General features: G+C 39.5%; 2 protein-coding genes across 3 annotated transcripts in view; both read left to right on the top strand.

Annotated features, from left to right (window-relative positions):
* fpgs (folylpolyglutamate synthase) overlaps positions 1-14,318 on the top strand; it is a 21,378-nt gene extending 7,060 nt beyond the window's left edge. Inside the window, exons 5-15 of the mRNA XM_032539240.1 lie at positions 1,228-1,342; positions 2,658-2,735; positions 3,029-3,090; positions 4,040-4,142; positions 6,583-6,660; positions 6,813-6,960; positions 8,605-8,688; positions 9,380-9,530; positions 10,370-10,445; positions 12,488-12,554; positions 13,526-14,318. Coding sequence (XP_032395131.1) covers positions 1,228-1,342; positions 2,658-2,735; positions 3,029-3,090; positions 4,040-4,142; positions 6,583-6,660; positions 6,813-6,960; positions 8,605-8,688; positions 9,380-9,530; positions 10,370-10,445; positions 12,488-12,554; positions 13,526-13,902 — 1,339 coding nt within the window. The 3' untranslated portion in view covers positions 13,903-14,318. The remainder of the gene's footprint in view (positions 1-1,227; positions 1,343-2,657; positions 2,736-3,028; positions 3,091-4,039; positions 4,143-6,582; positions 6,661-6,812; positions 6,961-8,604; positions 8,689-9,379; positions 9,531-10,369; positions 10,446-12,487; positions 12,555-13,525) is intronic.
* Positions 14,319-16,616: 2,298 nt separating this feature from the next.
* The window catches only part of skp2 (S-phase kinase-associated protein 2, E3 ubiquitin protein ligase), a 9,538-nt gene continuing 2,924 nt past the window's right edge, over positions 16,617-23,230 (top strand). The window contains exons 1-8 of one of the 2 annotated variants that reach the window (XM_032539252.1): positions 16,617-17,080; positions 17,703-17,953; positions 18,060-18,171; positions 18,770-18,913; positions 20,235-20,369; positions 21,400-21,498; positions 21,603-21,730; positions 21,958-22,009. In XM_032539252.1, coding sequence (XP_032395143.1) covers positions 17,067-17,080; positions 17,703-17,953; positions 18,060-18,171; positions 18,770-18,913; positions 20,235-20,369; positions 21,400-21,498; positions 21,603-21,730; positions 21,958-22,009 — 935 coding nt within the window. In that variant the 5' untranslated portion in view covers positions 16,617-17,066. Of the gene's footprint in view, positions 17,081-17,702; positions 17,954-18,056; positions 18,172-18,769; positions 18,914-20,234; positions 20,370-21,399; positions 21,499-21,602; positions 21,731-21,957; positions 22,010-23,230 lie in introns of both variants that reach the window. The other variant, XM_032539251.1, reaches the window with a different exon arrangement.

Genomic DNA, 23,230 nt, shown 5'->3' with positions numbered 1-23,230 from the left:
TATATATATATATATATATATATATATATATATATATATATATATATATATTGTGGAAGTGTATAAGAGCTTTGAACATTATATGATGGCCACTTTCGTGTGCACTTATGTCTCAGAAATTGTTGACATTTGGAGATTCCTTTACAGTAACAATTGTATTTTTTGGTGATTGGATGGCGAGCACTTTAGTTCTGGAAACTACTCAGAATACAGATAAGAATTGTTAATGTACCTGAAGGTCACAATAGGTCATTTTAAACAGTGAGGTAAAAAAAAAAGGTCTCGCTACTATGAAAACAAGTAGCCCCGTGTGAGGTGGGTCTAATTTATCCACATTAAAACGTAGGAGTATGTAATAAGCGACTTACAATTGCTATATATATGTCAGACACATATCTCTGACATATGTCTAGATTCTTAGAGGCCTAACCCCCCTCAAGACACTTAACCCAGAGGCATGTCTGTTGCACGCCTCTGGAGCAACGAGGGTTAAGTGTCTTGCTCGGGGCAGCGTTGGTTGATGTATTGCAGTGGAATGGAACCCTGCTCTCCCACACCAAAGGCATGGGTTATAACCACTGCGCCATTGTCATTATGCAAAACAGTGCTCAAAGCTCGGACTGAGAAATGTTAATCAATCATCATAGTAATAATACTGTAGGATTTTGTCAACAATAAAATAAGGCAACTACTTAGCCCCACTATAACAGATGAAAATAACAGTGGAGTTTGACTTGTTTTCCTGCTTTTAATTCTTCAATATCACACAGCTGGAAGCACACTTCCACAGTTAAAACATTCAGCTAGTGTTATTTTTATACAAATTACATGTGTATTTTATAATACATTAGTTTGATCAACCAGTGAATATTACAAAGAGGAACCAGTGGCAGGAAGAGAGATGGGGCCGGTTTCCTTGGAAATTACAATCTCAAGCAGTGAGGGACATAAAGCAAATTAATGCATTGCACAGGAATCTACTATTTTAATATCACATAGCATTTAAAATGCCATATGTGGCCACATTAATTTTATGATATACATATATCAGGTCCATGGCTCTGTTACACAGACTTGCAAATGCAATAACAAAAATTCATGAATTAAATTCAAAATAAGGAAAAAAAACGCAGTAAACATTTATAGTGATAAACCTTGCCATGGCATATATTTCCCTCTACTCGGCTCTAAACGCTCCTCTTTTGATGTTTCCTCCTTTTGTTGTAGTTCCCCACATTTGGTTCAAGTCAGGGAGAGGATTCGGATCAATGGCCAGCCCATCGGGAAAGAGCTCTTCTCCAAATACTTCTGGCAGGTTTATGGACGGCTGGATGAAACTAAGGTAGGTCATGTAACCTGTAGTTTTAACACACAGCCCCTTTTCACTTTTAAATGTAACTGTTGTAGACGGGGGGGGGGGGGGGGGGGGGGGGGGGGGGGGCTGTCTATTTAACTGAAAACCTGACCAGTCTAACCATGGCTACTCATTCACTCGGTGAAAGGATTCAAGGATTAACCTTTAATCGTCTAAAGTCAACAGTTGGCATTCCAAGCAGTGATTTCCTTATTCTTTTTACCCGATTGTGCATCCTGTTTGTATACCTAGACCGCATTATCTGTGTCACAGGTTGTAATTGAATCAGTAAAAAATGAGACCCCTCATGTCAGGATGAGCATGACCGTCATGTGACCGCATTCTTTAGTCACATTAATAACACTCACGTGTGCAGTTTGACTCCTTTAAATTCTTAAATACTTTGAACATGTTGAAAGTTATTTAGGCTGTCTTCAACTGAAGAAAACCTTGGTCAACGGAAATTCTACCAACTCTTCAACCAACTGATTGATCAATGGGGGGAAAACATCAGCATGTTATCTAGGGGTGGGAATCTTTTGGCACCTTTCGATTCAGAGGCCAGCGATTTGCTTAAAAACCGACTATCGATGCATCTCGATGCAACAATTTGTTTTGATGTACATTTCCATGCATGGTTTTAAAAATGTACATATAAATCTAGATAAAGAGTGTTACTCTGCACAGTGTAGTCTTTTCTGCCAACGATACATGTTGAAATCTGTCTCGTCATTATTATCATTAACAAATTTAACACATCAGCAGAGGTGAGCATGGGGGGGGGGAGGCTGAGTGAGAAGAAGAAAGACTTTGCCTATCATTATGATCTGCTGTGTGGGGAATTTTCTGCTCACCTAAACCTTGATATGATATAGTCTATATATAGTAAAACTGTAAATCACCGTTGAATTAAAATAAAATGATCCTCTTATCTGTAAAATAAGCATGTGACCTGTTTCAGCTCCACCCCTCAAAGAATCGGAACTGAAAGGAATAGTCGGGATTGGGTTTCAGAATTTGATTTTTTTACAATTAAAAAGATGCCCAACCAATATATTACTCTTCTACTCTGGACAGCTGCAATATTTAGGAACCTTTTTTCTCTGGCTGTTTGTACAGTGGCTGGTGTTAGCTGGTCTCTAGCTTTGCTACAAACAAAAATGTATTCTATATGAATTCTTTGTAAGATGCTGAAGTTAAAAATATTCTACATACAGGGGCATTAACTTATTTTATATTGTGTATATTGTATCAAAACTGTGCAAACAAGATGATGCAGATGCATTATTTTTGACCTCTTTAGGATGCCCATGGAGGGACGATGCCGGCATACTTCCGTTTCCTCACCATCTTGGCCTTCCATGTGTTTCTTCAGGAGAAGGTGCGCTAGCGAGCCTCAGCTGCCTTAATCAGCTAATAGGAAACCAATGTTACCTGGGAATTATACATGCGTTACGGACTTCTAATGTTTCACTTTTCTACAGAGATGAGATAGTTCTGAAGAAATAGTTTCTTTAGAGGCCAAGCCATTTTAACTGCTTCTTTGCACTTGGGTGCAACGGCCAAAAAAACTCGACTGACATCACCATCCTCAAGCCCACTAGCAGGGCCAAAAGTTTTATTTAAATTACTATATTGCCTGAAATCTAAACAACTTTCTTCCACTTTTTCCAGGTGGATTTAGCTGTAATTGAAGTTGGGATTGGTGGAGCATATGACTGCACCAACATTATAAGGTAAGATTCAATAGTATAAACCATTAGTAATTTACTCACCACTTTTAGGCTGCAAATAGTGCACTAGAATTTGATTATCTTTACATTGTCGATCCCAAATTATATTCAGATGTGTTACCCACTTATCATTTGTGAGTTTCAGAACAGACTTCAGGTCAGACACTCGTGAACAAAGATTGTAAAAATTGCGTTTTTCTGTTTCATATTAGAGAATGAAGCTTTAGTTGCACATGACTGACATGTTTCTTTGAAACACCAACACAACACAGCTGTAATATCTATAAAGGTTTGCACCCAACAATGGACTCCTGTAGTAATAAAAGGTGCTTGTTAAACGATAGCAGTTTATCAGAGAGAAGACTTGCGGGTAGCCGAGTGTTGGTACAGAACCTGCGCTACTGTAGACGGGTTTACTGTACATGTGTAACGGGAAAAATTCCTCATAGAAGTGTCGCAAAATTGTCGGTGGCAATACTGTAACAATACATTGATCAGGATTGATATATCGATTAAATCCTCAACGGTCCAATATTATCGATACGAAGGGAAACTATGGATACAAATCGTCTTTTAAAATGTACCTTTTTATATTTATTATATTTATTTAAATGTATGGAAGACAGGTGTGTGTGTGTGTGTGTGTGTGTGTGTGTGTGTGTGTGTGTGTGTGTGTGTGTGTGTGTGTGTGTGTGTGTGTGTGTGTGTGTGTGTAATAGAAATTGTATCGCGGCATATTGTGATATCAGTATATATTGTACCATTTTCCAAAGAATTGATACAATATCGTATCTTGATTAAACGTGGGATTTACACCCCTACTAGCAATACACAGACACCAATTATCAATTTTTTTTTTTTTTTTTTTATTATAAAAATTGCACATGAGAATTTAACTTCTTGGTCCATGACTAAATCAAATCCATTGTCCTGTGTGGTTCCGTGTCCACAGGAGGCCGTGGGTGTGTGGCATCTCGTCTCTGGGTATAGACCACACTCAGATTCTTGGAGACACCGTTGAAAAGATCGCCTGGCAAAAAGGAGGCATCTTCAAGGTGTGTTGGCTGTACACTTCATTAATGCGTCATTGTGATTGCACTAAATATTTGAAATAATATGACAAAAAATATTCTAGTTGTTTTTGTTGCTTTCAACATCACCTAACAGTCAGCCGATGGAGTTTGCTCTGTTCTGTAATTTCTGTTCGGAAATTATTCCATTTATTATTATTATTATTATTCAATTTTTTAAGTTTGTTTTAGCGCTGCAAAGATGAATTGATTTATTGTCAACTTTTAAATTATCGGTCAACTATTCTGATTATTGAAAGTTTTGAATCAGTCAAAAGTCAACACAAAAATGGGGAGAAAAAATTAAATCTTCTAATTAAACAGAATATCTTTGAATTGTGAATAAAACAACTCAGACATTTGAGGTAAAATTTAGTTCTGAATTTTTGTTTAATATATTTGTTTTTCTTGCATACATAAATATTTTAGTAATTGAGTTGAGAATAAATATGAAGAGTCCTACATTTAATTAGACTTAAAGGTACAGTATGTAACGTGTTTAGTTGTTCATTATCAAATCGGCGTAGCCCTTGTCCTTTTTCATGAATATTTACCACCACCTTCAATTCAAAGTATTTTGATTGGCTTGAAATTTTCCATTTGCATGATCTGGGGTAGACGCTCCATATTCATGCGCCATCTTGAAATACGTTAACCGGTAAGGGACATACAGGGCATACTGCTCCGCCTTTAGCGGTCATAATATAAACTCACCGGTGCTGCTAATGCTGCTAACGGTTATCTTTGCCTCCCGGCCACGGCAAGTTTGAAGAAGGAAACCTGGAGGACCACACGTATTCAAAATCCAGATTTCAGGAACGGGAGTCTTCTTCTTCACCCAGAAATAGCAGAAAAGGATTTTGAAAAGAGCCAAAGACCGGCTTTTTGAAGCGTGGTGGCTGTGCGTGGCGTGAGAGAGTTGATTGCGATATATGCTCTCAACAACAGATGGAAGAAATTCCTACACATTGGACCTTTATGCCAAATACCGGACCAGGATACCAAATTCTACCACTAGGTGTCGCACCTGACTCAGCCGCTCCCGAGTGTGACTGATAAGTGAGCCCATAGTGAGAGTATAGCAACTCCAGTCCACGTGGTGGTGGTAATGCACCTCTAAGCCATAATTTTTCTGAAGTGTTTACACTTTGCAGCTGAAAAACTATTTGATACAGAAAACAGCGATGCTATTGAGAAGTAGTTAAACTAGTAATGCTACAGCCCAACACTGTTTGCACTACACGTTGGATATTTAGTGGCGTGATGTCCTCGGAACAGGTTGCTAATGAAGCCTACTGTTGAATTTGCCAGAAGGTGTCTTAGTTGTTTGTTCACCAGGTTTGCATACAATCAAACCGGTTTAGCCTCGTACGCTGGACCGGACTGGTGGAACCAGAAATGGACCAACTCTACAAAACACTGATAAGTACACTGATAGACAGACGGATCCATTCATTAGCATCCATTAGCAGACCTTAATTACAACATGACTCTTGGTTTAAACTCTTTGAAGTATTGGTGGGGAGCATTCCACTATTTGGTTGCTGGAACTGAGAAAGCAGGTAGAGCAATGTATTTCATAGCAGTCTCCACCCGTTGATTTGTCTCATTTCACTATGAGCTGTAATAAAATTGTTTAAGGGGTGTTGGAACTTAAACAATGCAGTGTCTTATAAAGTACACAAACATTGGTCAATAAGTTGGATTTTATTTTTTATTTTATTTTAATACTAAAGCAATAGTGGTATGAGTTTGTTTTTATGTCTGGAGATTGTTTGGTTTATTAACAGGGTTGGCCATCGTTTTGATTTGAACAATTGGGATTCCAATTCTGATTATTCCTTCTGATTTATTATTGTTATCGATTCTGATTTTTGGAGAGGTGGAGTTGAAATAAGTCACGTGCTTATTTCACAAGATCTAAGTAAACTTTTCAATGGGGATTTACAGTCATACTTGGCGTAATATAAAGCAACACTTAAGAGCGCTGCTTACCGTGCTCCATGACTGCCAAATTTTCCAAAAGATACAAAAAAAAAATTGCATTGGAAACAGAATTTTTGTCATCTGCTCCAGACAGGATGGATTTCTTTTTTTTCCTTTCCTATCTATGAAGTGGTTGTGTTTTTCATTTGCTGGAGGTATTGTGCAATACCAGCAAGAATACATCGTCTCAAACTGTCAACGGCATTCTGTGTGCTTGTCACCTCGCAAGTTTATTCTTCCAAGAAGGAGTACTGTAGCATGAAGGTTCTCCTCAAAACACATGTCTGTTCCCGGGATTCCCATTCTTCATACTTGAATTCCGACTTGGTGAAAAATTGAAGTTCTTTAAATTAAAACCAGTCATTGTTGTACAGTATGTTTCTACTTCTCTGCTGCTCAGTCAGCTCCCTGGCTGTTAATCATGTGCTTGTGTTTTCAGCCAGGAGTGCCTGCCTTCACAGTCAAACAGCCAGAAGATGCGACCGTTGTGCTGAGGAACAGGGCCAAAGAGATAAGAGTAAGTGACCGGTCCCACCAGTGCAGAGTTTCCAGTCAGGGATTTCTTAATGAAATGTCCAGGGGTAAATAAAGTTTTAAGTAATCTTGGCTGTTGAAATCTCACCTCCATCCACTCAGTTTCATGCAATGCAGTCTAACCTGTTGCCGTAGTGTCCTCTGTGGGTGTGTCCAGACCTGGAGGACTACCAGACCGATTGTGGCCCATTGCGTCTGGGCCTGGCAGGGCAGCACCAGCGGTCCAACGCCTCCCTGGCCCTCCAGCTGAGTCACACTTGGCTGCAGAAAAGATGTCTACCAGGTGGGACGGGTGGTCTGCTAACATTTGAACTGTGTGTCAATTCTTTTTGGGCAAGTGTATCTATCTAAACCCACACCTCTCACAAATTTGTCAACAATTTAGCATGTTGGTCTCATGTCTGAATTAACACCAGGCTAGAGTTTGCCAGACCGTCCACGCACTGTGGAATGGATGAAGGTCTGGCTAGTCCACACAGCATTCGTGGTAGAAAAACACGCTCTGGTGTATTGGCATTTTGGCACGGAGCCGCTGCAAAATGGTCGTTCGAGAGAAATCTCAGATTTGACAGACATTTTAGCTAGCAGTCTCAATTTACCATGCAGAGATAATCAACCATAGTCCTCATAAATCAACCGGAGTTTAAAATTACAACACAGAGAGAGCAGATGGAAACAATAAAGGCATCTGGCGGAATTTCCTGCGGCACTGGAGCAATCCCACAAGTGGAACGTCAAGGATCTACAGGTACTTGGTTAGAGTGGACATGAAGACCACAGCAACACACTCAAAGATTAAATGCAGGTCCCATATTGTTAGCAACACTCTGATATAGGGCTGAACGATAAGTAATCAAAACCCAAATATAGAACCTAACCAATGTAATTTCCCAATCTCGGTTGTTTGGTTTTTTCATCTTCTGCAGCATGGATGCAACATGGAGAGGAAATGTTAACATACACACTCTGAGTGGGTCCTCGTGCAGCAAAAATGCCAGTTTCACCCATTCGTTTTGAACGAGGATAGTGGGTTTTTGCTGCCCTGCGGCAAAAGGTTGAGACAGATTCAACTTTTGGGGAAAGCAACCAGACGTCACGCTGCCGTGGCCGATCACGGAACTGATGAGGTGGTGTGAGAGTCCCGTACAGTAAACGGGAAACATCTCTGCCACAGCAAAGTTTTAAAGCACTGAACTACCTGGGAGTTTGTGGAACAGCAAACTGTTTCCTGAACTACACAGCAAAGTAGCGCCGTCTTTTCTTTCTGTCTTTCTCCGTGAAATAAAACCGCTTTCAAGTTTGGTGGGAAATGTTGAAATTATGAAAAAATTAAAGTTTCTCAAAGTTTTCTTTTCAAGCAATGTGTGCTTTGATTCAATTGTTGGAAATATTCAAAACAAAACCATAACAATTTGTGTGTTTCCTTCAATTATTCTAGAATCAAAAAATGTTCCACCTTTTATTAGTTGAACATGTTTACAGTACAAACCTGGTCAGTGAACAAAAATATCATAATTTAAGTAGTAATCAAGATAAAATGTTCATTTAACGGTGATATGTCCAGCCCTACTCCAATACATGTTTTTCATTTGGCATCTCCAAGGTGCAAAAAAATGAAAAATAGTTTAATATAACAAAATTGTTTGAGCCAATTTTAATTTGTTGAGAACATTTCTCCATTTTAGCCTATATAGATGTATCTTCTCCCTCTTGGAGAGAGGGAAAGAGGTTAGAAAGAAGGGCTTTTATTAACGTAGCGTGTACGCACTGTGAATGCTTCTTTAAATTTCATGTCAGAATAAAGCCGTGGCTGACACCTACATCTGGATGGAAAATAACCCAAACAAGCAGCAATGTTGTGTATTCTGTATCTGAAAAGGCCTGAAGGCTATATCAGTTTTCACAACAACCTGTCCTCTCTCAACAGATAAAAGCTTTTCCTCCACCAGTGTTGAGAACACAGGTGTACTTCAAGCGACTACCTTCAAGCCCAGTCCCATCATGATAAAAGGTGAGTCCTGAAGAAGCAGACTGAGATTAGGACAAAGAACAAACAGGGTTGGAAGGGTTCCAAAATCTAGCAGCCACTCGATAGATTATTTTAGTTTCTTTGGCTGGTCAGTGAAGCAAATCTAGCAGCCATTTGCATCCATTTCTAACCCCAACCGGCCCGTCAGACACCGCCTACCAAGAGTCTGGGTCTGTCCCAGGTTTCTCCCTAAAAGGAGGTTTTTCCTCACCACTGTCGCTCGGTTGCTGGCTCTGGAGGAAACTACTAGAACTGTTGGGTTCTTGTAAATTCTGGAGTGTGGTCTAGACCTCCTCTATCTGTAATGTGTCTCGAGATACCTCTTGTTATGAATTGATACTATAAATAAAATTGAATTGAATGTGGCTGGTGCTAATGTAAAAGCAAATGGCCACATTTTAAATTGACCCGATTTAAAAAAAAAAAAAAAAAAAAAAAAAAAAAAAAAAAAAAAACACTGTGGTTGTTCATGACTGTGCGTTTAAATGAATATATATTAATATAGAAATGTCAATGTCCTGTTTTGGTTTCAAATACACAGTAAAACTTCAAATGTCAGGGAGCCATGATTCCACCGTTAGCCGTGTTATGTGTGAATCAGAATGTACAGAAATCAACAGTTACCATGCTAAAGGTGACATTATCCAGGAGTGTTCTCTGCGTTTGGTCTCAGGGCTGGCAGACACGGAGTGGCCTGGGAGGAATCAGACTCTGAAACACGGAGCGGTCACCTACTTCTTGGATGGAGCTCACACCATGCGCAGCATGCAGGCCTGCGTAGACTGGTTCAGAGAGACTGCAGCCCAGCATGAAAGCAATGCAAGGTGAACATCACTCTCTGACGACATGATACTCTACATCCAAACTAATACATTTGAGTGCATAACTTATTTTACATTTACACCTATTTTTTGTTATAGTTATGCCTAGCATCCACACTACACTATAATAGAACCACTCAAACCGCGGCTCACCTTTTAGTTTGAAAACCCAAGGGTTGCGTTTTAGTCTGGACTTGCAAAAACAGAGACCTTTGGAAGCCATGACATCCACATTCACTTCCTGATTGGGTATTATTAGTCAAACAGAGTCCTTCCCTGATGAGTCACGCCCCTATTATGTGACCTTTTACCAAAAAAAAAAACCCCATCAGCCTTGACAACCAGTGGTTAATTCAACATGGATAACATCCGTTTCAGACCTTTTTGTGGATGCTTGCAGCTGTTGCCCAGTTATGGTGCGTTCCATTTGCCCTGGGAACTGGGATTTTCTGAGGTCAAAGTCGGAAACACGCCCCCTGACCTCTGATCTCTGGGGTTCAGAAATCTGGAAACCACAGAGTACCCACGAGCTAAATATCCAACATGGCTGCTCTGTGCATCTACAGTTGCGTAAGCTGTAGTAACATGCAGTTATTAGCACTTGTGTCTTATTTGTTTCTCACTAAATCAGTTGTACACACAGTCCTGTCCATCTTCTGTCCGAGGTCATCAACTGACATTGCTAACAATGGCTAACCCGGCTAGAAATAATGAAACAATAAAACTCCCTATGCTAATAACATAACAACAATAATACTACTAACGTTCTTCCTTGCTTTTACTAAAACAAACACTTCAGCTCAACAGTACTGATGTAAAGCCTTGACATGTTTGTGTTGTAGTGGACCTGTGGCCCGAGTTTTGCTGTTCAATGCCACAGGAGAGAGAGACTCCTCAGCCCTGATTAAACTACTGGTGGTGAGTACAACTGCTATGTGTATGTATATATATGTGTATGTATATATATGTGTATGTATATTATATATGTTTTTGTCTATAAGGTATATGATGTATAGTATATATATATATTGTATGGTTTATGTATGTTATATGTATGTATATATGTATTATATTATGTATGTTATATGTATGTATTATGTTATGTATATATGATGTATATATGTATTATAATAGTATGTGTATTGTAATGTGTATATGTATGTGTATATAGTGTGTATATATATGTGTATATATATATGTGTATATATATATGTGTATATATATGTGTGTATATATATTGTATATATTATATGTATATATATGTGTATATATATGTATATATATATTATATATATATGTATATATATGTTATATTATATATGTAATATATATGTATGATATATGTATATGTGTATATGTATATATATATGTTAAAATTTATATATATATGTATATGTATATGTATATATAATGTATGTATATTATATTGTATGTATATGTATATTATGTATAGTATATTGTATATATATGTATATGTAAGTATATTTATGAGTATAATGATATATATGTATATATATATAGTATGTAATGTATGTTATAGTATTTGTTGTATAGTATATAATGTATGTGTAGTATTATATATATATATGTATTGTATTTTATATATATGTATGTTATGTATATATGTATGTGATTTTATTATATGTATGTATATATATGTATTTATATATGTTGTAATATATTGTTAAATATGTTTTATATATATATATATGTTATATGTATATATATATATATATGATGTATAATTTATATATAGATATTGTGTGTGTGGTTGTTATATAATATATATTATGTGTTGTATATGTATATGTATATGATATGTATATATGTATATGTTATATATATTGTATATATATTATTATATATAGTTAATATAGTGTGTATATATATATGTGTGTAATATATGTATATATTGTTAGTGGGGTAATATGTGTGTGTTGATATATTGTGTGTGTATATATGTGTGTATATATATGTATATTGTGTGTGTTATTATATGTGTGTGTTGTGTTTGTGTGTGTTGTGTGTGTGGTGTGTGTGGTTGGGTGTGTGTGGGTGTGTTTGTGTGTGTGTGTGTGTGTGTGTGTATTATAGATATATAGTATATACACCATCACTATATTTCTAGTGTAAATCTGCAATTTTATGCTGAATTTTCAGTTTGACAAATGTTAGTTGGGACTTGTGTGTTTGAGGTTGGACGATAACGGCGTGTGGCTATGAGTCGCTGACCAGGATCGGGAAAATAGCTTGCAGGATCGGGAGAATAGCTAGCTTGAAATTGTACCTTGTACAATTTCAGATTTTGGGTGTCTCCTTCCAGGCAGCGCAGCCTGGAAGGCACTGGGATTAGGCAGGGGTTAGGGTCAGGGTTAGGTGCCTTGAAGTCTGTCGCAGCGCAAATAATGATTGATCTAGATATTAAGGATTTCACAAAATAAAATAAACTTAAAATGAATTCCATTACTTTTTTTAATAGCTTAGTTTTTTTTCAGAATGAAGAATTTGACAGGCAAATACTTGTTTCTAATTGGCTGAATCATGTGACCACAAATGTAATTCTTACTTTGCTGTACGTGGGAGCAACAAGTGGGCTCTTTGGAGCATTGTTTAGTGCAAGTTTTAGAAGATTGAATAATATGGGCTGAGTTAGACAAGGCTCTGCATATTCAACACTGAAAATCTATATATGAATGAAGAGCATTCTCATATTTAATTAGGTTTCCTTCCCGAGTACAGCTATCTGTTTTTAAGCTGATTTAAAGATGAAAATCAGATTGTTTCCCTGGCTGAAGCGAGCTACATATACAGTATCGCCTAGCCAGTAGACGCACACCGTCATGGAGCCTCTAGTAAATCTCACCAGAAGGTGTGATCTGGTAACAACTCTGGTCCGCCCACTAATAGCTGGGCGAGCAGATGTGTACAGACATTTATTTTCTCTTTTCTTTTCTTTTCAGCCATGCCATTTTGACTTTGCTGTGTTCTGTCCCAACATCACTGAAGCCATCGCTTCTTGTAATGCAGGTGAGATCATTGAGCCGGTTGCTTTTGGCTGTTTGTAACCGATATAAAACCGTTCCCAAAAAGGACCATACCTGTAGTTTTTAGCCCCTTGACTACAAATCAGGTGCACCTTACATGACTGCTATTTTTTTAAATGCATAGCATAGTTATGAGATTGATTTCCCACCTCTGGGCAGCCAGTGGGTGATTTAAAGGAATAGTTGAACATTTGGGGAAATATGCAGGTTTGCTTTATTTCCAAGAGTGAGATAAGAAGGTTTATATTACTCTATCTGTGCATTAAATGCGTAGCTAATGTCCTAGCATAATGAGTGGAAGCAGTGAGAAATGGCTAGCCTGGTTCTATTCAAAAATGAAAGGTATACTAAGCAGCATTTCTAAAAAACAAAAGAGACTCGTACAAAAGTTATTCACTCAATCATCACTTGAAACCCAAGAAAATACAGGCAGAGACCCTGCCCTCTGCCTGTATTTTCTTATTTTGGTTGTTTGCTTTTTGAGCCACTGTGTACATGTACTTGTACAAACGTCAACCAACAATGCTGCCTAGTATACCTTGCTTATTTGTTAAATCAATACTCAAACAGAAATGGGAAAAGTTGTCTTCTGTGTTGGAACTATTTTGTGAGAACATATGTCCATTTGCCCAGTGCTTCTCTCTGCTTTGTCTCTGGCTATAGCGGGGGGTTTCTGAGCACAGGACATTTTTGGTCTCTATACGGACATGGTTTTTCTAAACCTAGCAGTCTCACATCAGAAAACTGTACAGTCATTGTAACTGATGTTTTTAGATTTTTAGTCATGTAAGAATAAAAGCCAACTAAGCACATTTTCCAAAACTATTACTTTTACACTGAAGACATTTGAAAATGGATCTATCTGTAATACTGTATCCTGAATATTGAAGTGCTTTTGTCTTACAAAAACAAAAAGTCTGAACCTTTCCCTTCTGTCATTTCCACATCTGTCAGACCAGCAGAACTTCAATGTCTCGGTGGAGAACATGTTGACTCGCTGCTTGGACAACGAGAGGAGCTGGCATCTCCATAACTGCCTGGGGGAGAATAAAGGTACCCAGCTGCTCATTGAGGACAGCCTGCCTCTTGGCTCTGAAAAGAGAGCAGACAGCCTGGTGTTCCCCTGCATCCTCAGTGCCCTCCAGTGGATCACCCAGGGCAGGGATTCACTGCTGGGAGACCCGGCCAAGAGAGTCTTATTGGTCAAACCCAGCGTCATGGCCAAAGCTGTTCCGCTCCGCGATGCAGCCGAGATCCACATCCTCATCACTGGAAGCCTCCACTTGGTGGGAGGAGTACTCAAACACCTTGACCCAGCTTCTTCCAAGTAAACAGATCATGTGAGATTTGTGAATTCAAAACAGTTGAAATAATGGGATGCTCTTCTGACGTGTGCATTTACTGTTGGAAGAATAGGATTTCTGTCTGTTTTAGCTGAGGTTTTTGTGGTACTAGCTTCCTGGACAGTGACTTTAGCTGTTGACTTTAGGAACCCGTACGTTTGGACCAAGGCAGCTCCACGTCTCACAACATCCCCAGTTTCACCCAGAGCCTTACAGATGGCTGCACAAATGTGTGGAGCTAATGTCTTTAGTCTTACTTGAAGCCAAATGTTTACAAAGTGTACATTCATGTACAACACAATGTAAGCTAACTGCGTGTCGGTGATCATCCATGCCCCCAGAATGAACCAGTGGTGTGATGGTTATTACATGACATTTATGTAAAGGTTGTAGATTAATGGCAGATGTGCTACATGGAGTTTGGGATTTCTGGATTTTACAATCAATTTGGAACACTAATCTTTTACAGTGTTATTATTATTAATGCCATTTTGCACGGTTGCCATTTGACAATGTCCTTCATACACATGGCCTACTCTCTTGTCTTTGTAGTGTAAATATTATGTTAGACTCAGATGAATTCATGTAAGCAAATCAAATTTTGTTTAATCATTTTTGCACTGGAATTATAGTAAAACTAGTCCTTAATGCATATTAATGATTAAATTATTTGACTCTGCTACATACGTCATTGTATGAATAATGGTGAAACTTGAATTGAAGCTCTTATCGTGGTCTTTGTGTTGTCATGGTGATTCATTCATTGAAACCTACCAGTGTTTTCAGCTTAACAGTTTTTCAGATTCACCCCGCAACCTCCAATTTGAGTTTTAAATCTTTTCCAGTACCAAATAACACTGACTGTTCATGTGGAAACGTTAAGATATAAATGCACTTAAATGAGTTGCTGGCATCTTAAATACAAGTCAATAAAGAATATGGAAATTGTATCTACCATTGTTTTGATTTTTTTCTTGGTTTCTTCTTTGTTAATCTATAACCTAATAGAATGTCTTGTATAATCATCTTTTCAATGTAACCTCTCAACTTAAGAGAAGGTCTCATTTACTACCAATCATAGGGAGTCCCTTAAACAGACTGAAACCTTCCTCCCAATAAACTAATCGTCGTATTATTGTCATGTTTTTCACACTTATCCCATTATGTGAATTGGGAAACACAAAGTGTTGATTGGCTGTAACATGGAAATAAAAATGAACCAAAAATGAATTTCATATCCATGTCTGTAACGGAGTTATTGCCATTAAGTACTGTCCTGAGTATTTGAAGTGGATGTATGAAAGGTACAGTCATTTCTATAGAGGACCTAGGACACATCCCTGAGGGTCTCCGGTGTTGGTAATGGTGATTGATAGCGTTAGTTTGCACATTCATAAAGCAGCCTGGGGAGAGTGCAGAGGATCTACTTCAGATAATTTGGCAATTCATTCAGACAAGCAAGACTGGAATGCCACATGGTTGGTGTTGTGAAGATTAAACAGAAAATAAATTCAGTGAAAACATTAAATAGGGAGCACAATCTTACAATTTTAATGGCTTTTATTTATTTTTATATTGTTTGACGTTTGATGCTCTAAAGTGAACAACATTCAAATGGAAATGCAATATTAATAATGCAGCTTCATTTTCCATTTAAACAAGCAATAAGTAGGTCACAATTAAAATTAAAATGCATTTCTTACCATTTGAAAATAATATAGCAAAATTCATTTGACTTTTCTTTTTCAAAGACTTAGTTTGGAAGGTCAGAAGCAAAGGGTGTGGGGCATTGTTAGAGACGGGATAAACAAGTAGGCCTACATGTTAAAATGGTTTTTAATATCCAGAATATAATTTCTTATACTTTCTTATATTTCTCATAAACAATAACAAGATGGAAATAATTTCAAATACATTTAGCTATCTGTGACTGTTGGGTTGCTAACGTTAGCCAAAACGCCATTCAACTGACAGCCTTTGCTGTGTTTGATGCTAACTTGTAGCCAGCAGTGAACGTACTTCGTTAAGTAGGTCCATTTTCTACTGTATTGACATTACAGGAGTCTCTCGTTAGCATCTTGTAGGCTACTTGTCGCAAAGTGACGCATGCGCGACTTACAGCTGCACTCGACTCACATCGGGTAGTGACCAATGGGGTAAGCCTGTCCTCTCTAAGCGTATCTCCCTCGGCGCCATTTTGGTGCTACCAAGCCATCACCCGCCGTTAGCATTCCATTGACTGCCATTCATTTTTACGCCACTTTGACAGTGAATAACTTTACATCTGAAGATTTAAAAACTCTATTTGTCCGTTGTTTATTTCTAAAGAAACAACAATGTATAAAAAGCTCCATTACCTTGAATCTCACGTTATGACTCCATACAAGACGTTTTTATAAAAATAGGCTACCGATTGTGTCATAACCGACTTCCTGTAGCACAGTAGAGGAATCACCGTATAGTACAGGATAAGCTCACAGACAGTTTGGACTTCCATTATCTGTTTATGTTTACTTACTAAAGTTAAATAGCATATTAGTTGGTAGTAATTGGCCTGTGTCTATGTCATCTCCTTACATATACCTACACTCTGTGTCTCTGCAAGATTGGGAATGATTGAGATTTCTCTTGGCACAGCTACCAGAAGACTTACAACTTTCAGACAGGTTGCTTACGTCATATCTAGGTCGTCAAGCTCAGTTGGAGGCTACGCAGTAACGCTAAGCCATCACCGGAAAAAAGCTTCTAATCTAGACTTCACTGGTCTCCGTCCACAATAACGGGAACTGTTGGTCCATTTATTCAACTGTCTATGGTAGTGACACCAGCATAGACAGTTAAAGAGGACACCAGGTCCATGCTAGATCGGATCCGCTAGACATGTGGACGTCAAAGGACCCGCCTCGTGGCCCGCCTTATTCTGCCTCTGATTGGCTTACCCACGTACTCTTACCCTAAGTCCCCAACCCTAGCCAATCACCACTCAGCAGAACGTATGGCGTAAGACGTACGACGCAGACACGTCAGTGGTAAATACAGGGCGCCCCGCTGCTCCCCGGCGGTCCGTTTAAAGAGTCTTGGTTGGAGGGCTTCCGTGAAACTAAAAAGAGCCAGCCTTTTCTACATTGATATCTAGGTTTAAAACGGAGGGAATGCCAAAACACAGGTATGGTTACGAATGTTTTTTTAATTTGTTGCATGAACGATAACGTTACAATGAGATGCCGTCCATGTACAAAATAAACCAACACTGACGAGTTACTGCATGGTTAGCTAGCAGTTGTGCAGCTATTCAATAAATAACGTTATCTTTATTTATTAAAGTTAAGGAATAGCAAGTCTGTAACGGTTGTTGTCAACCATACGTGTTTGAGTTTCGCCATTTTGGGTGGCTTTAGTGTATATAACTAGCTAGCTAGTAATAGTCGATACCGCGCTTTCATGTCAGCCAGGCCTCCGTTCAGGTCTACCAAGGCCTCCTTTGGTTTAATAAAGTTTAAACTAACTACGCAATTTAATAAAAGCTCGTGTTACTGTGCACGCATATATTGCTTGAAATAGAAGTACCAAAGTATTAGCGTTTTCTTTTTGCTGTTAGAATTTGCGCGGTCACACCGCTGGTTGTAGCATCATTATGGCGGGCTGATGTTGTTCTCTGGAGGAAGCTAGGTCGCGGATGAATCCTTCTGTGAGATGATTAAACTCAAGTAAAATGTCAGCACAAAGTGTTGCGTAACCTCGGCTTCATTTTCAACAAGCGTTTTGATTAGTTTTCGCTTTCCACCCAGCATGCCACTGCAGGATCTGCCCTGCCTGAGTCTCCAGGGCTCCATGTTGTCTCAGTCCGAGAACAACAACAAACGCAAGTCCAAAGGCTGCCTCAGTGAGGGCCTGGACGTCGAGTGCACTCCAACAGAGCTCATCCAGCAGTGGTCACCAAGCCACAAGCACCAGCGGCTCATCTGCAAGGGGAAAGAGAATGACAGCAACCGGTTTGTCCTGGCCAGAAGATCAAGGAGGAAAAAAGAATCCACGACATGTGGGGAACTTCTTTCTGATCAGCCTTTTTTAAGCAGCAGCTGCTGTGGTTTGTTTGTCTGATAATCTCAGCCTTTGCTCATTTCCATTTTTATTTCCCTCAGCAGGCCTTTCATGGGACCACCTTCCCGATGAGCTGCTTCTCAGGATACTGTGCTACATTCCTCTGCAGGACCTCCTCAGGATGACGGTGGTTTGCAAGCGCTGGCATCGCTTAGCGTGAGTCTTTTTCAGAGTGTCACACTGGAAGGAAATGTTCTTCCTCTCACTTTTGTCCTAATTTAACGGCTGCCAAATCTTGACTCGTGACATTTGCACCTAATTTCACCCTGCCATTTTTATTCTGCACTTTCATTATTTATTCTTTTCTTGGAGTTGGTTATTTATGGCATAGTTCTCAAACTTTTTCACATCAAGGACCCCTAACCTAAAGTGACACAAAGTAGACCACGGACCCCCAGCCAAGGTCCCCTACCTGAAAGAATTTTTACTTTTAGATGTTTTATTACAGGAAGTGAATGGAAATCCATGAGCAAGATATGTCATTGTGTTACTATGCATGAAATAGTGAAAATACTTTGAATGTCAACAAGAAATAACGTCACTCAACTTCACTTAGAGCAAGCACCTTTTTAAGTTTCCACAGCTGAACATTTTCAGTGTATATTTTCCCTGATGGCCGTGAACACCACATATTAATAATTAACAATGTGATAGGATTGAGAGCTGTAGTTTGTGCAGACTGTCTGAGACCTTTTAAAGCTGAATTTACCCCCCCCCCCCCCCCCCCCCCCCCCGCCTGTGCGTCTGTCACCAGGTTTGATGAGTCTCTGTGGCACAGCGTGGATCTGGAGGGGTTGACCCATACGGGCTCAGCCCTGCAGCAGGTACTGAAGACCGGAGTCCGCATGCTGCGCTGCCCTCGGTCCTTCGTGGAAGAGCTGGACTTCACAGACATAGGGTGAGTCCAGCAGCTGGTGACGCTCGCTCGCTTCTGCTGCTTTCAGCATGCTGCTAAAAGACAACTTTCTTGTTCAATTAAACCAAAATGAATGGAAACTATTAGTGGAATACAGGCTTCGGATTTGTCAGAATATTGGGCTTTTTGACAGGGTTCGGTTTCTGCCAAACCTTGGACTTTTTTTCATTTTTTTTCTCTCACCAAACCCTACACTTGCACGTTGGTTACAGGGAGGTCTTTACGTATAGTAGGTGCACCGTTCAACGAAGTAGACCGTGAGAAAGTGAAAATGGAACTCACGGGCAGAAAAGGTGGTGTTTGAAAGAACTCTTAGCCAAAATAAGGCCAGACGTACTGTATTTACGTCATTAATGTGTTTTATATGTGTTAATGGACTAAGGATGGGAGTTGGATTTGGCAGAATCCTAATCGGCTACATTGCCCAATATCAGCAACCATTCAGCCAATGTTCCAAAGGCTCATTCTGTTTACTAATCTGATATCATTTTTTTTTTTTTTTAAACATTGGAGAAATCTTTTGCAATATGTAAGCACATAATGTAATCTGGAAACTGCTGCCCTGGTTAGAAAAACAAACACAATGTGTGTGTGTGTCCCTAGCAAACAGCCAACCAAAAATGTAATGTATCTTCTTCAATTTAGTTTTAATTATAGTAACAAATCATAACAAGCGTTATCTCAAGACACTTTACAGATAGAGTAGGTCTAGACCACACTTTACAAAGACCCAACAATTCCAGTAATTCCCCAAGAGCAAGCATTAAGTGGCAAGGAAAAACTTTGGGTGGTGAGGAAAACCAACAAACCCATGTGTGTGTGTGTGTGTGTGTGTGTGTTCTTCGCTATACAACTCATTGTTGTCCAAAAACACGTCAAAGAGCTGCACTGTGTCCATTGCACTCCCTCTCTCTCCCTAGCTCTTTTAATCAGTTATTGTTGAAAAGAAGTGAAGGCGCTTTCTCAGAGATACTTGGAGGGGGGGGGGAGAGGGAATATAGATCTCTTTCTCTCCTTTTTCAGATAATTTTCATTACATGTGTTGCAGCTGTACAACTCAACATAAGAGGAATGTAGCACAATATAGATGTGAAAGCAGTTATAAATAGCCAAATGACAATAAAATTAGTTTTGGTTAAAATCAACAGATAATCGTGATCTCAATATTGATCAAAAGAATCGTGATTATCATTTTGGTCATAATCGTGCAGCCCTAAATAAACCTTTTCTGAAAGCGGGAAGTAACCAACATGCTTTTTACAAAGAAAAGAAAAAACTAAGTTTTGTCTCTTGTGGTGTTCAGCCGTCTGCAGTTGGTTCGGGTGGATCTGTCCAGCTCCATCATCCCCACCTCGTCTCTGGAGAGGATCATCTGTGAGTGCCGGCTGCTGGAGTATCTGAGCCTGGAGGGCCTGCAGCTCTCAGACACAATCCTCAGGTGAGTTTCCAACTCTTCAGCTCCACTCGCGCCATCAAATGTGACCGCAGTATTCAATTCAATTTTATCAAATCATAACGGTTATCTCGAGACCCTTTACAGATGGCGCAGGCCTAGCGTCACTGCATCCACGTTGGGACACCGCTCGCTGCTCTAGGCCATATCCGGACACTTCCGACCTGACTCACTGTCCGGTCTTTTCGCGGTACTTTACGTTTCCGATCATCACCAAAATGTTGCAGAATTGATCTATACCCATCTAACAATCTACGTATGAGTTTTCATATATATATATATATATATATATGCATGCACATTTAGATGTCTAATTAGTATAAGAAAGTGACTTTGATGAGGGAAAGAAGAAAAAACGCTCGGGCGACGATCTTTCCCTCTAAAAAGTTTCTATTTTTACTGTCCTGGACATTAAGGAGCTCTTATGGCATAATTCAGAGTTGTTGATGCGTGGTATTTTATTGTGAAGGACTGAAGTAAGATCCGGTAGTTCTGACAGCTTAAATGGGACTTTCTTTAGCTAACTGTCTATGGGCTTAATACCCGGCAACGCTCCGTGTTTCCAGCAAAGAGATAGCGGTGTCCGGTTATGGCCGAGGGTAGCGCACGGCTAATTTACTGTTGATACACAGTGACAATCGCTCACAATACAGGGAATGGAACAGTGACTAGAAATACTGGTTGTACTAATTCATGTCAAAGCATGGTGAGATGTCAATATGTAATGTAAATGGTGTATATGAAACATAAAATTCTTTTTAATGCATACACCTCAGCTCGCTTGGAGCCTTGACCGAGGTGGTACGAAAACTGGTTTGCATCAAAATGGATGACATTTTCAGCTAGCTCTGTTCTGTCTATGTTGGAATACTGTATGGAGATCAGGTGTACATCTCCACGTTTATTTGTGGGTTTAGCTCGTCTACTGTTTTAAACCGTGTGTGTGGTCTTCTTTCAGTAACTATTCCGTTGGATGATATTTGATCATTTATTTTTCCTTCTGTCCCTTGCTCAGCGCTCTGTCTAAGAACCCAAACCTTCTGCAGCTCAACCTAAGCGGCTGCTCCGGCTTCTCTGGTCCCGCGCTGGCCGACATGCTCAAGTCCCTAGTCAGGTCAGCTACCCGGTCCATTTCATACGTCTACATCCTGTTCTGCCCATCCATTCTCCATCTCTGCAGTTTGCTAATGCTGTCTTTGTTTTGTTTTTCCTGTGCAGTATAGAGCAGTTGAACATATCATGGTGTGAATTCAACAATAATCATGTGAAGAGTGTTGTTAATAATCTGAGCCCCACTGCTACCCACCTCAACCTCAGCGGATACCGAGAGAACCTCCTGCTAGACGGTACGTTGTGGTGTTGGTAAATTCCAAAATGTGGGGTGGCAGTAGCTCAGTCTGTAGGGACTTGGTGCGTGCGTGCGTGCGTGTGTGTGTAATCCGCTGTGGTAGGATTATTTAATTTTTTTTTAAGTCTAGCTTTCTTGCTTAGCCACTGCCAAAATATACAACAGTTTTTTGAAGACGTTGGAAGTTTCTACTGCATCCCAAATGTTCACTTTGTCTTTTTACAGATGTGAAGGTGCTGGTGACGAGGTGCCCCTATATTCAAACGCTAGATTTAAGGTGAGACACGTTTTGTTTTGCAAGGCATTTCTACATTCGCTAGCTTTAATTGTCTATCATACGATCAGCATGAAGTGTTCAATTTAACTATTCTTCTTCTATTTGCTCAGAAATAGTATTACCTTTGGACCAGTAATTTGTAATAGTTGCGCCGGTTATCTGTGATCCTAATCCTGTGCAAACCTGCTTTGCTTGCAGTTTTCCAAGTAAAGATTCCACCGCAAGTGACCTACCATATTTTGCCAAACTCAGAGGTTGTGTGGTAATACTAGTCCTGTGCCACTCGGCATCTCTGTGATTTGGGGTCTTTAGTTTTGACAGAGCCTGACATTGTATTTGGGGGTTTGTGTCAGTATAGTTGAGTGAAATACAGCCTTTGCTCATACCATGTGAATGTGCCACATGAAACCCAGACCTGGGTGGGTAATTTCTAAATCCCATGACGTCCCCTGTGTACTCCTGTGCAAATGGGGCTTAAGGCTGGAATACTGTCCTTGGTGTGAACCGTTATCTACTGAACCTTAAAGCTATAGTGTGTACTTCCTGTCTCCCCATGAGGAATTCTAAGTAATGACGACAAAACTGTCGGAGCAGCCACATGATACAAGCCCGCCCCTCCTCCACGCAGTTGCTAGTAGCCAAGGAGGACACAGAGGAAACGGCGTGTAGTTTTTCTTTTTAGCATCTCCATCACACTTTCAGTCCCTATGACCACTACGGTCAGAAACACTGCGCCAAAATATGAAAAATTACGTTGCTGTCAACGGGCTTTTTCTGCTGATGTTAGCTACCGACTGTTCCCTTGAAACCATCCAGCAAATAGACGGTACCGGAGGGAGGTTACCGGAAACCGGTGATTTAACGTCAACCGCTCATTTCAGTTTTACAACAAAACTAACTGCAGAGTGAACGTTACTAGCTACGTTCTTCATGTTGTTTTTTTCTTTATTTTACAGACTCAAGGTCCAGATGATTAAAAACACATTACAAAAGGGGTTCAGACCAGACACAGACATAAATACATATAGACAAACTGATCCCCAACAATATCACAACAAGAAACACACATACATACAAATTTACCAATTGCAATGCTCAATGATTAAAACAAGTACAGGTGCGTGTTCCAGTGATTCCAGAGTTTTGACGAATATCTGGTATCACTAAGTGCAGGATTGATTATAGCATTTAAAATTATATTATTTGACTCAGTTAATCGGC

Source organism: Etheostoma spectabile, chromosome 16, assembly GCF_008692095.1.
Source record: "Etheostoma spectabile isolate EspeVRDwgs_2016 chromosome 16, UIUC_Espe_1.0, whole genome shotgun sequence".
NCBI lineage: Eukaryota > Metazoa > Chordata > Actinopteri > Perciformes > Percidae > Etheostoma > Etheostoma spectabile.
Note: the sequence above shows the minus strand (reverse complement) of the source record. Positions and strands in the feature narration are given on the sequence as shown.